This window comes from Gekko japonicus, unplaced genomic scaffold (genome assembly GCF_001447785.1).
Source record: "Gekko japonicus isolate JY-2015 unplaced genomic scaffold, Gekko_japonicus_V1.1 scaffold24, whole genome shotgun sequence".
Classification (NCBI taxonomy): Eukaryota; Metazoa; Chordata; class Lepidosauria; order Squamata; family Gekkonidae; genus Gekko; species Gekko japonicus.
Window position 1 is genome coordinate 141797 of NW_015164665.1, and position 15852 is coordinate 157648.

The following is a 15852-nucleotide window of genomic DNA, read 5'->3' on the forward strand; positions in this document are numbered from 1 at the left end:
GAGGTTCTTCCCTCTCCCACCACAACCCTGTGCTTGCTGCTAGGAAGCAACAGTAGCACCCTTACAATGGGATTGGAAGTAGAAAAAAAGGAGAGGAGGAAGCAGGGGAGAAATTAATCCCTCCTTTGGCTTAGATCATACAAGACGGAGAAGGGAACTTCCGGTTTATGGCAACACGCAGGCAGACACATCTCCCGGACGCCCCGGGAATGTAAACTGCACACCAGCAGATGGGAGGGGGTCTGATGGGTCGAGACCTCCCCAGAGCCTTGGTAAAAGGCTCCCAGCCAGGGGGCTTTTGAGGGGCGACCTCTTCGATGGCCAAAAGCGGAGAATTGAGGTGCCGCTCCGCCGTGAAGGTCCTGCCGCTGAGTGACCACATGGTACGAGTGCTGCTGACCGGGACAAGCGTTGGAGATTGGGTGAAATAAATGATGACGAGCGAGGCTGATTGGCCAACAACGAACTGTGAGTCGGGTTAAAGCGAGCATGAAGATATAAAAAGAAGCTGCCCCCCCTAAAGAGCGACGGGAAAGTGAGCGGGGGAGGGATCCCTCCCAAACGCATAGTTGAAACACAGAAGGAAAGAGGGGGGAGCGGAAAAATAAGCAACTAAAACTGTTTTAAGAGACTTACCAGAGCACAGAAAAGCATTTGGGCGAATATTAGAGACTTTAGCAACTTTTTTGAAAAGTAAACAAATCCAGAAAGATGGCGGGGAAGAAACCGGAGAAAGAGAAGCTGTTGAAATAGAAACTAGGGGCCAGTCCTCGAACGGATGAGGTCACTGAGCTCTCAAAACTCTTGGCTGACTCCCTGCACCCCCTGCTGGACGAGATCACTGGCATTAAACAACAACTGTTAGTAATTGGGCAGAGTGTGGCAGCGCAGCACATGCAACTGACTCAGTCCTTAAAAACAACAGAGCAAATGGGAGAGAAGGTGAAGGAAATGAACGTCACTACTAAAAAAGTTAAGAAAAAGGTGCAAAAGCTGGAAATGAAGCAAGCTACAGAAGAGTCAAAGCTTTTACAGCTAGAAATGGATAAAGCAAATTTGGTCCTACAGTTTCAAGGGGTCCCTGAAATTGAAGGAGAGAATCTGAAGCAACGGCTGAGTGAAGCAATAGCTCCAATGACAGATTTAACAGCGGAATACCTTTGCAGCGAGATGGATGTGGTTTACAGGTCCTATTCGTCGTACATCAAGAAAAATAATCTTCCTGGGGAAATAGTGGTCAGATTCTCGAAGAAATATGTGAGAGATGCTATTTTGAAAGCAAATTTGGGAACACCCTTGAAAATTGGGGGCAATAATATCAGGATTTTAAAAGATATTCCATTTGATATAAGACAGAAGAGAAAGAACTATAAAGAATTAATCCTTTTCTTACAAACAAATGGCATCAGTTACAGGTGGTTAACCCCAGAAGGTGTCATTTTCAAGATTAACGATAAAAAAGAAAAGATTGACTCTGTTTTTAAAGCACGTGAATTTCTGCGGACACAGCTTGGGGAACCAGAAGAGAGCAAAGGGGAGGAAAAAGAAAGCAAATCTGGTGGCGAGATGGGCTCGGGGTCTTCGGACGAGGACTCCCCCTCTGAAAAGGGGGCGGCTGCCCCCAAAAGCCCTTATAAACTGAGGATTAGAAAAGATAAGAATAAATAAGGGCTGAAGGACTCTGACTTGTGCCTGAAAAAATGTTTAAATAACTTGGGGATGCTCTGGGAATTTTTTTAAACAGTTAAAGGGATGGTTAAATTATAATTAATCTAGCATAACTGACTAAATTCATTGTAGTATTAGTAGCTTTTTGAAAATAGCATGGTCTTAAGCTGATGTATGATCTCCTACTCTTGGGTTTTTAGTTAGCTGTGGGCCTTTTTTCTTTATTCCCTAGATGTAGTCCCCTTCCCTATATTTTCTGTTGTAGTTTTGTAGTCTGAAAAAACCCCACCAATAAAAACCTTCCCCCAGAGGGATGAAAAAAATAAAATAAAAAATAAAAGACGGAGAAGAATAGGCTCACAATGCTTGCCTGATTACAGTAAAGAATTATGAGCAGCCAAAATGTATATTTTGACTCTAGGGAATATGAAGTTCAGCAGAACCACTAACCTTAGATCGCAAGCTGTTTTAGGTTCTCTTACCCAGGCCACCCAGGTGATTGCATAATTCTGCCAAGTGGTAGGGAGGATTTTCCCATCTACCAGTTGTAGAAATGTGGTAAAATCAGCAAATGTATGTGCTAAAAAAAATAAGTATATGCATCCACAGATGTAGATCTTTGTATTATTAGAAGGGACAAGACATCCAAGGCCCTGGCAAGCATTAGAAGCAGACAGGTTCAGTAAAACCTGGTGAGAAATATGCAATGGTGTGGATAGGAGATCGGATCATACAACTAACAGAACCAATGCAGTGCAAACAGAATTTTGCTCACACAACTGAGCTTCCTGCTCCCCTATTAAAATCCTCCCTCCTGAGCACTGGAGGATTCCAAGGAATTACATGAGGTGTGGAGAGGAAGGTGCACTTGGGGAGATGGGCAGAAATCAAGGAACCCTTCCATGAGCAGTAGAGCACAAATGCCTTCCATCTGAAGACGACGCTTTTAGATCAAAGCCATGACAACCATGACAAGGACAACCAGATTCCTTCTTTGCCATATGACAAGCACAGAGATCTGTATTTGTTTTTTTGTTTTAATTTCTGTTTGCCAAGCAGCCGTACTTTTACAAAACTCTGCAGTGGTCTAAAATTGTGCATTTTTTTACTTTGTGCAAATCTCTGTGCTTGTCGTATGGCAAAGAAGGAATCTGGTTGTCCTTGTCTGTTGTGTGATGTTAACCAATTTTGTTCATTCTAACTGACACAGCAGAGCAGATTAGTGCCTCAAGTGAACACTTTGAAAAGGTCTGTATATACACTATTGCAGTATTGTGAGAAATTAAGGACTGGCTTAATGCTAACAAAGAAATACCATCAGGACCTTTCTTAAAATAAATGTGGTAGGAGCATTCCATTGTGAACAAGCATGCCAGAGGTTATAAAATATTCCAAGAGAGCAGTCTGGCCTAGGAGCTTTGCCCATTCTGGGATACAATGGAAGCCATGGATCTGAAGCAGGAACCTGGGGTTTTCAAACTTCCATCAGTGACTTTCCTAAGAACTGTAATGCAGAATTTCAAAATGCCACCAGTAGATGTCACTCTAGGATCCTTGATATGGAAAGCAGATACATTTTTAAAAGACAACACTGGAGGAATTAAACAAAGGTTGCAGTGAAACTGGTGGGTTTTTTTTTTAAAAAAACACACACACAACATTCATGCAATTAATTTTAAGGGAAGAAAACCAGTATCCTTAGCAGATAGCTCATTTTGTATGTTCCAGCTGTTCACCCTGAAGTCTTGGCATCACACATGTTTTTAAAAATCACTATCCTCTATTCATGACAGTAATTTAACTTTCTGAATGCAAAATTTGTGTGAGCTAAGTCTTTCCTGAGAAGTGTAATCTATTCTGCCTTTACATATTTCACCAATCCATATGCTTATTTGTTTCATTCAGAATGCCCCTACATCTGGATTTAGTTAAATGCATTTTTATTTTCTCTATCAAATCAAACCCAAAATGTTCTTGAAGAGAAACTTCTGAGACCATGATGCCATCAAATAATTCTAAAATAATCTTTTAAGATGTCATGTTTATTATCTTTCATTGTTTAGATCACAGCTAGCTGCTAAAGGGCAACAAAAACATGTACCGCTTTTGTCCTGAGCTGTGTCACTCTGCCATCAGTTTAACAAAATAAATTGCTTTACTTAAAAGGTATTGGGATCAATTTAGACCCAAATTAAGTAGGGAAACAAATAAGGATTTATGGATGGAAATCACTATAAAATTAGGTTTTAAGGGTGGAAATTACTATAAACAGTAAAAACATAATGTTATATGTAGTTGAGATACTATTTTTAGAATTACTAATGTAGCTTTTCATTTTTCCATCTGCCTAATTACAGTGATGAGGTAGCTCCTAGAAGGATGAAGTGAGATTCCACAGAGGAGTCTCACTTTAACCAAGGAATAGCTAACAGGAATGTATTTATTTAGGGAATGTCTATGCTGCCTCTCCTGGGAACCAGTATATGAACACATTCATTTCAACTGTAACTGCTGGGCTCTTTCTGCAAACGATCTTCATGGGTGCCCTCACTAGTATAGGTATGCAGTCATTTGTATATATGTGTATATACATAATCTCAGAGACACTCAAACAGTCAGTGACACACACATCTCCCCCCCCTCTCTCATCACACCTCTTGGGCAAAGGGAAAGGCATCACCTCCCTTCCTTTTACCTCTGTGGTCTACTGGAAAGGATGACTGTGGATTTAGAATGGAAGCACATCCTGTGCTATTTTGGTTTTATGGTCCAAGGGCTTAAAATTGGTTCACATTTGCTCTTTACAACAGAAATGTTTTTAAATCATCCATTAAAGTATACCCAAACTAAAACAGAAACATATATAATAATTCAACATTTATTTTGTCCTACCCCGAGGGCTGTTCAAATAAAGCAATTAACGTTTCTCTTCCTTGTTAGCTGTATGGCATTTTGTTCTTAACCTATGATCCATGGAAGCAGGTTATTCACTGAGATAATCACTTGGCACCAGTTCCGTAACTGGATTCAGGAAACACTGTAACAGAATCTGCAATCTAAGAAACTATCCCTCACCTCACAGGCCCACATCTCTGGTCTAATAATGCTTGAATACTATATGTGGTGGATCTGTCAATAACAGAACAATTAGTAACACGGGTCTATCTTACCGCTTGGGTTATCACCAATGCAATTCGTTTTGCCATTCCAGTACCACAGCAGGAGTGTTGCATCACGAGACCCTGAGAGAATGTAACAATTTCCTCCAATGTAGGACTCAGAACGGACAAGGCAGGTGACAACATCCCAGTGTCCAAATACTACTTGTATCAGTTTCCCTAGAATAAACAAAACAGATAACAGTTTAGGTGAAAATAGCTTATTCACGAACCAGACCATCTAGTAGCCAGGTGCTGCTCACTCCAAAGGTCTCAGGCAGAGGTATTTTCCAGCTGTGCTACTCAAAATCCTCAAACTAGAAATGCCAGAGATTTATCCATGCAAAGCATTTTGCTGCATACCTTTCCCCACTCTATACTTTTCATGCTTGTATTTTAGGAAGCCAAGGATTCTGCTTGATTTTAATTTACTAGCCAGTGCAAAATGTAGTAAAAATCCTTTGATGAATCATACTATTTTGAGATTTAGAGAAAGCATTCCTCACCAGAATGTCTCCCCCCCTTACTACTAGGCACATTATCATGTGTAAAAAGCAGCTATGTGTATATATGCCTAGTAAAATGCCTGTCAGTGTGATAAATATATTGCAAGAAGTCTGAAGTGTGCGGGGGAGAGTAGTTCACATGGCATCAGTGTGAGCTCTGCACACAAAATCACCTGCTGCGATTGCTATGAAGGCCAGCAGAACAACAAGGTATAAGACTGTCATTCACAAACTGCAGCCCTACCCAGCAGCATAACACAAGGGGCTTTACAGATACAGTGGAGAGTCTATTTAAAGGTGCTTGCACCATGGTGCAAAACAATGCGATTTTTAAACGCTGAAGCATAAAAGCTCTGCTGTGCACACAAGTCTCACCTGAAACATGAAAATTATAAGATACGCAGTCAGCTTCCTTGAATAAGTATGAATCTATAAGGATGCTATCTGAATGAGTCTCTCTGTTTAGATTTGATCAAACATTCTCCAGAGTTTGGCTTTCTCAAATGCTTGCACTAACATGTTAATTTTACTTGAGTAACATTATGAGGTAGAAGAATCTTTTAGTCCTGTTTAGATCTGCTTACTTTTCATTAAATTACTTCCTGATACTCTCTTAAAAGTGGCACAGTGTGGTGTGGTGTGTGTGTGCATGTCAGGGCTTTTTTTGTAGAAAAAGCCCAGCAGGAACTCATTAGCATAATAGGCCACACCCAACAGCAGAAACCCATTAGCATATTAGGCCACACCTTGACAGCACAGCTCATTAGCATATTAGGCCACACCCCCATGTTACCAGAAGTGTGGTCATCCAGCCACACCCACTTTTTGCTTCTTATTCTGTTTACTTTGTTTATTCTCAAAACCCAGGGCTTTTTTTGTAGCAGGAACTTCTTTGCATGTTAGGCCACACACCCCTAATGTAGCCAATCCTAATGAGTTTTTGCTGTTGGGTGTGGCCTATTATGCTAATTAGTTCCTGCTGGGTGTGGCCAACTCAGGAGCCAGCTGGAACGCCGTTCCTGTGCGTTCCTGCCCAAAAATAGCCCCGGTGCATGTGCACTTTAATACTAGAACTGCTCTTTACACCATAATATCAATTGCCACTACATGCACAGGGATGTTCTTATTTTGACAGAACAAACATTCTAGTTAATGTTTTATTTGACAACTGTACTACAAATAAAAAAATCAGACATGAGTCTTTGCACTATTGAATCTAAAAAGCTATCTGTAAATAATATCCAAGATTGCAAGATGGTTTTATTGTGACTCTGCTGTTCTAGCTAAATTCAGAAAGCATGATTTATGTTCTATTTCCTGTTACAACTCCCCTCCCCGAAATCTAATAAAAAGGTTCTTTTTTGAGTAAGTGCTAAAGTATAATTGAATTCAACACTTGTGGTTGCTTGCCATTACCTATTACTGATCACATCGTCTTCTCCTGCTCACTTGCCCACCCCCAACAACTCTGGAAAATTATTTGTACTTTTTTTTGGTAATCTGTAAAACTGTAACTAAATATTCTTTGCATATTCAAACCAAATGAGAAAATAGGAAAAGGTGTTTTTTTAAAGAACTTAGATATTGTTTTCTAATTACATGGTCCGTTATCTTAACCTTAATTTTACTAATACATCTCTATTTAAATGCTGTTCCATTAGTAAAATATTTTTCTATGAGAAATTCAGTGAGACAAAGCTAACTTTTATCATCATGATACCTCAACTGAAATATCATAGGATATTGTTATTTTTTCCCACAACAGGAAATATTGGTAGATCAGTGATTTTTATGGCATCTGCAAAACGTCTCAATTGTATATAATTTCTTCTAACACCTTTTCCTAATCATTCGTAAAAATATAGTAAAGTAGAAAGGGCCAGCATTTGTTTTGTACACTGTTTTGCAGTCAAACAACATTTAGTAAGGACTATGCTGAATTCCTTTAAATGTGATAACAAAAAGGAGGGACAATGTACTTTCTTTTTAAATACACTATTAACAACTGATCCATATGGAAAATTATTCGGCTTTAAACTCTACTTATTTAGTGTACAGAGTGTACATATATTGGCCAAAAAACACATTTCATAGCAACATGTTTATATCATTATCAATAATGATAATGATGATATTGATGATGATGATGATAATAATAATAATAATTCAATTATATCCTGCCCTATCCCATAACTGGGCTCAGGGCAACTTACAACATAAAATCCATAAAACAATAAAAACAGTAAGACCAATAAAACAGTCGATGGCACAATAGACAATATCACCAAACCCCAAGCCTTCCAATTACATTCCAATTCCTCTGTACCAATATGCTTCTACATGTATGTGTGGGTAGAAATGGGAAACATCACAGAAACTGGGCGTTGCAGATCTGCAGATAACAGCAGATCACTGTGCATTCTCTACCTCAAATTCAGATCCCCAAAGATCTATGAAAACTGGTTGGATGCCATAACCATAAAGCCAGGGATACACAATGAATCCATTCTGACACTGAAGTCTATCCATGTTATTGCAATATGGAGACTAGTCAGAAAAGCGCCAAAAAAGGAACTCCGTATATTTCAGGGAGGCCACAAAGTTGCAAAACAACAGAGCTGGTTGAGGCAGGGTGGGATTTAGAAAACTGAAGGTGAATTTGGTTTTATAATGAGAGCTGAATGAGGCAGAGTCCATGCCAGGTGACCATGAAAGAAGGCTCAGGTATTTGTCAACTGGCCAACAGTTCCCTTGTACAAGAATACAGAAAACGCAGTGGTTTACTCAACCTCTGGTTAAGGAGGGTAAAAAAATAAAATTTAGATTTTAAACTGTAAAAGAACAAATATTGTCAGCACACTCTTTCCAAAAGCTTTAGAAAATAAAGCCGTATTCCACTGAAATAGGAGACATACCTGTATCAGTAGAGTATACCCGGAAACTTTTGTCCCAAAATCCACAAACCAGTATATAGCGATTATCAGAAGTGATGACAAAACACTGAGAGTGGACCTGAATACTTTGATCTAGAAGATCTGTAATCTGCCTCCGGTGCATACCTGTATTGCTGGCTAAAGGGAGTGCAAGACAAAGGATTAAGCAAGAATTTTAGCATAAATGCACACCGAGTACCAATTTCTTACAAAACTGATGCACACATACTGAGGTCGGTGAATAAGTGCTGCTGTTACTTTAGTCCAGTCTATATTATTCTGATTCATCTCCATTAAGAACATAAGAGAAGCCAATGTTGGATCAGGCCAATGCCTTATCCAGTCCAACACTCTGTCACACAGTGGCCAAAAATACCAGGTGCTATCAGGAGGTCCATCAGTGGGGCCAGGACACTAGAAGCCCTCCCACAGTTGCCCGCCCCAAGCACCAAGAATACAGAGCATCACTTGCCCCAGACTGAGAGTTCCTATCTATACCCTGTGGCTAATAGCCACTGATGGACCTCTGCTCCATACGTTTATTGCCTTGTTACAGTTAACATTGCCTTGTTATAGTTTACCACAGAATTCTAAACACCCAAATACCTCCAGTAGTATTTTCAAATTCTTTGATAACGCATGTCTTTTCAGGGAGAGAGAACATGAGTAAGTAACATGAGTAAGAGTATACATCCATATACAACTAGCTATAATCAGATACACAAATTCCTACTAGAGGTAGAGGTGACATCAGTGGTCTTAAGTTTTATATATATACTAGGAAGAAGGCCTGTTGTGGAAATAAATACAACGAGCTCTAGAAAGAGTCTCTGGGAGAGTGCACCGGCCTTGGGCACTCAGTATCAGTTTGGTGTGGCGACCTCAGCAGGGTATAATGACAGAGAGTCCACCATTTTCTCCAAGGAACTGATCTCTGCTTCCTGAAGAGCAGTTGTAATTTTGAGTGATCTCCAGCCCTCACCTGAAGATTGGCAACAATTGTTACCCAGGAGGAAATGGAAGATTTGTATTCACTTACCGTGAAGCTTCCTTCTCGGTGGTCCAGAGTGGGGCAGTCCTTGACTCCTTACTCCTGGGACTAAGCTCCTCCCCTTCCATAGGCAGGGCCAGCAAACTTTGATCCTGATGGGGAGGGGCTTATCCTCTGACTCCCCAGTCATATTGAAACCTTACACCGCACAACCACCAATTTTCCCTTCAGGGTCAGGTGACAAAGAACACCATAGTCATAGGAAACAACCAAACTTTATTCAAGAACCTTCAATAAATACAACCAGTGTCAGTCTCAGCAGAACCAAACAAACATAACCCATACTAGGACACAATTGAATAAATGTCCCTAGTATGCCCCTTGGTCCCATAAGACCCGGAAGTCATCTCCTCAAAACGAGGATGGGTAGGACTGCCCCACTCTGGACCACTGAGAAGGAAGCTTCATGGTAAATGAATACAAATCTTCCATTCTCCGGTGGTCCAGGAGTGGGGCAGTCCTTGCCTCCTTACTCCTGGGACGTAAGAAAGCAGTTCTCACTCAGGGAGGGTCAAATGGCTTCCATTGCTTAGAGGACCTGTTGCAGCACTCTCTGACCAAATGCCGCCTTGGAGGCGGCCAATTTATCAATGTGATAGTGCTTCGTAAAAGAGTGGACCGATTTCCATGTCGCTGCCCTGCAAATAACTTCTAAGGATGAAACCATCCAATAGGCCACTGAAGTGGCCGCCCCATGCAGCAAATGCGCCGTGACCCCCTCAGGGGGAACTAATCCCAACACTTTGTATGCTTCAACTATACAGCATCGAATCCACCTACTCAAGGTAGATGTGGACATAGGTTTGCCCAGGGAGGACTGATGAAAAGAAACAAACAGGGATTCTGTTTTCCTCCACCCCCTGGTCCTATCCATATAGAAGCTTAACGCTCTACATATGTCCAGGTGGTGCCATACCTTTTCCCTCTCGTGGGTAGGATTAGGGCAGAAGGATGGTAGCACAATGTCCTCCAATCTATGGAAACACGAATTAACCTTTGATATGAATGATGGATCTGGTCTAAGGACGACCCTGTCACTATGAAAGGTACATAGATCCCTATGCACTGAAGGCTCTCAGCGCCAAAACCCTACGAGCAGAGGTGATCCCTACTAGGAAAATCGTTTTCAGAGTGAGCTCTTTCACAGGGCAGGAGGCCACCGGCTCAAATGGCTCCTGGCACAATGCCCATAGCACCGTATTCAAGTTCCACATGGGGAACCTATGCGCCTGAGGGGGGTTAAGTAAGGAGGCGCCCCTCAGGAACCTTCTTATGTGAGGATGATGAGAAAAAGATCAGCCTTTCTCTGTCCCTCTCACTGTGGATATAGATGCCACTTGACTCTTTAAGGTACTGGTACTCAAACCCTTTGATAGACCCTGTTGTAAAAAGGCGAGCACCTCCCCAACCTGCGCTTAAATTGGGTCTAGCCCCTTATCGACGCACGAAGAAGTAAACGTCTGCTATGTCCTATTACAGATCTTATTTGTAGACAATTTTCTGGAGGCTAGCAAGGTGGACACCACCTCTGCCCCCATAACCCATGCCAACTAACTGCCTCCTCTCAACCTCCATGCTGTGAGTTGTAAGAGTTCGGGTCTTGGATAGACAGTGTCCCCCTGAGAAAGAAGGTCCCATCTGAAAGGCAGTCACCACGGTTCCATCATGGAGAGTCTCAGGAGATCCTGGAACTACGCCCTTTTCAGCCAGAAGGGCGCTATCAAGATTAACTCTGCTCCCTGATCTACCACACATTGCACAACCTTTGGAATGAGAGGCAGAGGAGGAAAACCATACAACAGAGTTCGCGGCCAGCTGAAGTTCAGGACATTTGTTCCCAGTGCCCCCTCCGTGCGTGATTTTGACATGAACTTTCTTAGCTGCCGATTCGTTGAGGAGGCAAACAGATCCACCTCCGTGTTTCCGAATCTGTAGCTGATTTGTAGAAACACGTCCCAGTTTAGCATCCACTCGGTTTGATCTACTGTCCATCTGCTCAGCCAGTCTGCCAAGGTGTTCTCTCAGCCTGCCACATGTATGGCCTTCAATGATAGTACCTGAACCTCTGCCCACTGCATCACTTGGACTGCCTCCAGGTGTAGTCACCTGAATCGTGTGCCTCCTTGCCTGTTATGTAGGCTTTCACCGTCATATTGTCCATTTGTACTAGGACATGCTTGCCGGCGAGCTGACTCTGGAGACAAATTAGCACCAACTTCACAGCTCTGAGCTCCAATGCTCCTGGTCTGTTCTGATTCCGACCATGTTCCTTGTCCCATGTGTCCCATGGAATGGGCTCCTCAGCCGAAAAGGCTCACGTCTGTTGTCACCACTGTCCTCTGGGGGTCCCTGAGGGGTACCTCCTCAGCGAACCGTGTCAGGACAAGCCACCACAGGAGCTCTTGCCTCACCACCTGAGGTAGTTCCACCTTCTTGATTGTCCCTCTGGTAGCGTATAAGGAACCTCTGCAGTGGTCTCGTATGAAACCTGGCCCATGGTAGCAGATCTTGGCAAGACGCCATCATCCCCAGTAGGCATGCTAGTGTCATTATCTCTGGTAAAGTCGTATCCAGAACCTGGTTTAAGAGGCGATTGAACTTGATTAGTCTCTCCTGAGACAGAAACAACTTGTCCCGAGTTGTATCTATCTGGATTCCCAAGTGGGTAGGTATCTGAGTTGGTTCCAGTATGCTTTTCTCCCTGTTTATCACGAAGCCATGTTCCTGCAACACCTGGATTGTCACCTCCAGATGTTGGTACACCCATTGCCTGGATTCTGCTTTGATTGGGATGTCATCTAGTTATGGAAATAATGCCACGCCCTTCATTTGGAGGATGGCCACTAGCACCACCAGCACTTTGGTAAACACCCTCGACGATGACTTCAGCCCAAAGGGCAGGGCTCAATATTGAAAATGCTGGTTGTGATATGCGAAACAGAGGAACCTCCGATGATTTGCTCTGATTGGTATGTGCAGGTGGGCTTCCACTAGGTCTATAGAAACCATGAAGTCCCCTGCTTGAATAGCTGACAAATTGGATCTCAGTATCTCCATCTTGAATTTCCTCATTTTGACACGTGTGTTGAGCCACTTCAGGTCCAATATCTCTCTGGTGTCCCCGTTTTTCTTGGAGACCGTAAAGAAGACAGAGTAAACTCCGTGAGATTTGTCCAAGTCGGGTACCATCTCTATTACTCTGATGTTCAGAAGATGCTGAATGGCCTGTTCCATCTGCCTGTGTTTATCTAAGGATTTCTTCTTTGGCATCTCCAGGAATCGTCTCATTGAGATTCTTTGAAACTCCAGCAAGTAGCCTTGGGACACTGTCTCCAGTACCCATTTGTCTGTAACAGTCTGTTGCCACTGTCCGGAAAATTGCAGTAGCCTGGCACCTACTGGTGTCTTGTTCCTGACATAATCATGCTGATTGACCTTTCTTGGGGTCTTTGGCTCCCTGTCCCTTTCCTGCAAAGGAGTTGGTTCTAGTGTCTGCTGACTTGTTTGTTCAGCAACCTTTGAACGCTCTGGTGGTATTTCGTCTATCGTCACAATGGGAGTCTCGAAAGGAATGGAACCTTCATCTGGTTCTCGTCTCCTTTTTCTTAGATGGAAGAACTCACTTCTTGTCTTTATCCTCCACCAAGAAGCGATCCAGACCTGCCCCAAACAGATTTACTCCCTTAAAAGGGACTGCTGCCACCTTTGCCTGTGCCACTGGGTCAGCATCCCAGTGTCTCAGCCAAGTATTCCTTCTAGCCATGACACTACAGGCCATCGCACTAGCTGTTAGTTGCACGGTGTCCAAAGAAGTGTCTGCTGCAAAGGCAGTGGCTAGAGCTATCTTTTTTAGTTCATCTTTTAGGCCTTTGGGAATGTCACTGTCCACTGTAGCCAACTCAGAGGCCCACGTGTATGCCGCTCTGGCAAACAGGGAGCCTGTAGCAGAAGCTCTAAGAGATGTGGCGGACACCTCGAAGTCTCTGAGGAATGCCTTCTCAACTCTCTTGTTGGTTATCTTTAGGGAGCCCATCTGCGTCCATGGGTAACAGTGATGAAGACGCCATTGAGTTGATTGGATCATCCACTATAGGGAGCTTGATCTTCTTGGAGGCTTCTGGAATGAGAGAATACAGCTTAGAAAAAATGGGGTTTGCAGACTTTGGATTGGCTCGGTGTTCCCATTCTGCCATAATGACATTGTAGAAGGCTGCAGGGAGTGGTACCCCTGCTGTTTTGACTGTAGTTTTGGGAATGGCTTTAGTAGAACCCACCGGGGAGCCAGGGTCCTCTGCGTTTTCCTTTTCTTTTGGAGTGTAGGTCAGCTCCAGTGCTCTGATTACTTGAGGTAGTAATTTGCTATACAGTTCTTGTGGGAACAGCCTAGATTGAATGACAGGTACTGCCTCTTCCTCCTCTGGTCATAGCTCTCCTTCTTCTCTCTCTGGTGCTGACACTACAGAATATGAATCATCCTCAAGGTCACTAACAATAGGAATGAAACCCTTACTGAGAGCAGAGGTTCTGTATCTTTTATTTGAGGACTGAAGATCATCTGAACTAGGGCTCCTGTCTGTTTTAGAGTTAGAGGCTGTGAGTTGGGCAGCTGCAGACTGTTGTCATAAACCTCTAAATTCCTTCTTCATTTCCTCTTTAAGCCAGGCAAGTAAGGTAGTTTTGGCTTCCTCCTCTGGTGGCTCCATGCCTTGAGAGTCTGTATTAGCAACCTGGGAAGGTTCCAGTTCCTCTGTGCCTAAGGAACTTGAAGTTCCCACCTTGTCCGCCAAAAAGTAGCAAAAGTAGCCACCATCACTATGATCAGGCCAAAATGGAGTCCTAGCCTCCCTGGAATCAAAAAACCAATGGAGGGCGGTAGGGTCCTTAACAGTGCGCCACTATGGAGACCACCCTGTCCCTCTGTGCACCGTTTTCCAGGACCACGGAAGTACCTGGAAGGCCTCCATCGGTTCAGCTATAGAAAAAAAGGGAAGGTGCAGCTGCTCTACGGCCCCGCACCAGCGTGTGCCACTTCAGCTGCCGTCTCTTTCTTCCCCCCTCACTTTACTGAGCCTTCCGTGATTTAGTCGACTCTGAGGCCAGCTCCGGAACCTCGCGCCTCCTCACTTTGTCCTGCAAGCCAAAGGTGCTTCATTCCAGTACCAAAGGGGATGGCGACGGGACTCCCGTGCCACCCTCAGTCACCACTGGACCACACCACTCTCGCTTTACTCCCTTGCATGGCACTCGTGCCACTCTGTAGGCAGAGAAAAGGGAGGGACAGCAAAGCGTCGCTTTCCCCAACGGGGTCAGGTGGTGTGCTCCGTCAGCATCACGACTGCCTGGGGGCTTCCCAGGATGGCTGACGCTGCCTCTGTCTCTTCCTGAGGCCCGTGGCTCTCAGGAAAAGGTAGGGTAGGAAGGGGATTACCTTCCCCCACCTCCTTCTCTTCTCTAGTCTTCTTTGATGTTGCTCTGTTTCTTGTCTCCCGGCATCTTCTTGCTCTTTAGAGCACAGCCATCATGTCCTGCTCTGAAAACAGGGCCGGTAAGACTGCAGAGTCAGATGATAAGCCCCTCCACATCGGGATCAAACTTTGCCAGCCCTGCCTATGGAAGGGGAAGAGCTTAGTCCCAGGAGTAAGGAGTCAAGGACTGCCCCAACTCCTGGACTACCAGAGAATGAATGGTTTTGAGGGTGGAGTCTATGGTTTGGTGTAGTGGTTAAGTGCGCAGATTCTAATCTGGGAGAACCGGGTTTGATTCCCCACTCCTCCACTTGTACCTGGCTGGATGACCTTGGGCAAGTCATAACTCTGGCACAGCTGTTAGCAGTTTCTGTCAAACTGTTAGCAGTTTCTGTCAAGAGTTCTCTCAGCTCCACCTACTTCACAGGGTGTAGGTCCAACCCCTCCTCAAACCCCACCTTCTCCAGGCTCCACCCCTCAAATCCCCAGGAATTTCCCAACCTGGAGTTGGTAACCCTATCTCCCTTCCATCCAATCATCAACCTACCTTTATCTGCCCCTCTGATGTCAGCTTTCCTGGAGAGCAATTGTAATTCTGAGATGGGCAACAATAGTTCCCCAGGAGGGAATGGCTGGTTTGGAGGGTGGAGTTTATGGCATTGTACCTGTCTGAGGCCCCCACCTGGAGATTGGAAACAATGGTTCCCCAGTAGGAAAAGTAGTCTTTCTCTGCAATGGGGTCCAAAGCAGCTTACATCATTCTCCTCTCCCCCTTTTGACTTGCACAACAACCCTGTGAGGTAGGTTAGGCTGAAAGTCTGTGACTGGTCCAAAATCACCCACTCAGCAAGATCCTAGATCTAGCAGACCCTGCTCTGACGTGCTGACTGCTACACTGTGGGTAGCCAATCTCCAGGTGGAGCCTGAAGATCTCCAGGTATCACAACTGAACTCAAGACAACAGATCTCTCCCCCGCAGAGAAAATAAATCTCCAGGAATTTCCCTACCTGGAGCTGGCAACCCTAGTCAGGACTGCCCCCAATGATTTTTCTCCCAAAGGCCAAAATAGG

The 15852-nt window shown here is 44.0% G+C and overlaps 1 protein-coding gene across 1 annotated transcript in view; it reads right to left on the reverse strand.

Moving 5' to 3' along the window:
- LRBA (LPS-responsive vesicle trafficking, beach and anchor containing) overlaps nt 1-15852 on the reverse strand; it is a 558585-nt gene that overhangs the window by 18271 nt on the left and 524462 nt on the right. Inside the window, 2 exon segments of the mRNA XM_015409048.1 lie at nt 4839-5006; nt 8248-8403. Of these exon segments, the coding sequence (XP_015264534.1) occupies nt 4839-5006; nt 8248-8403 (324 nt within the window).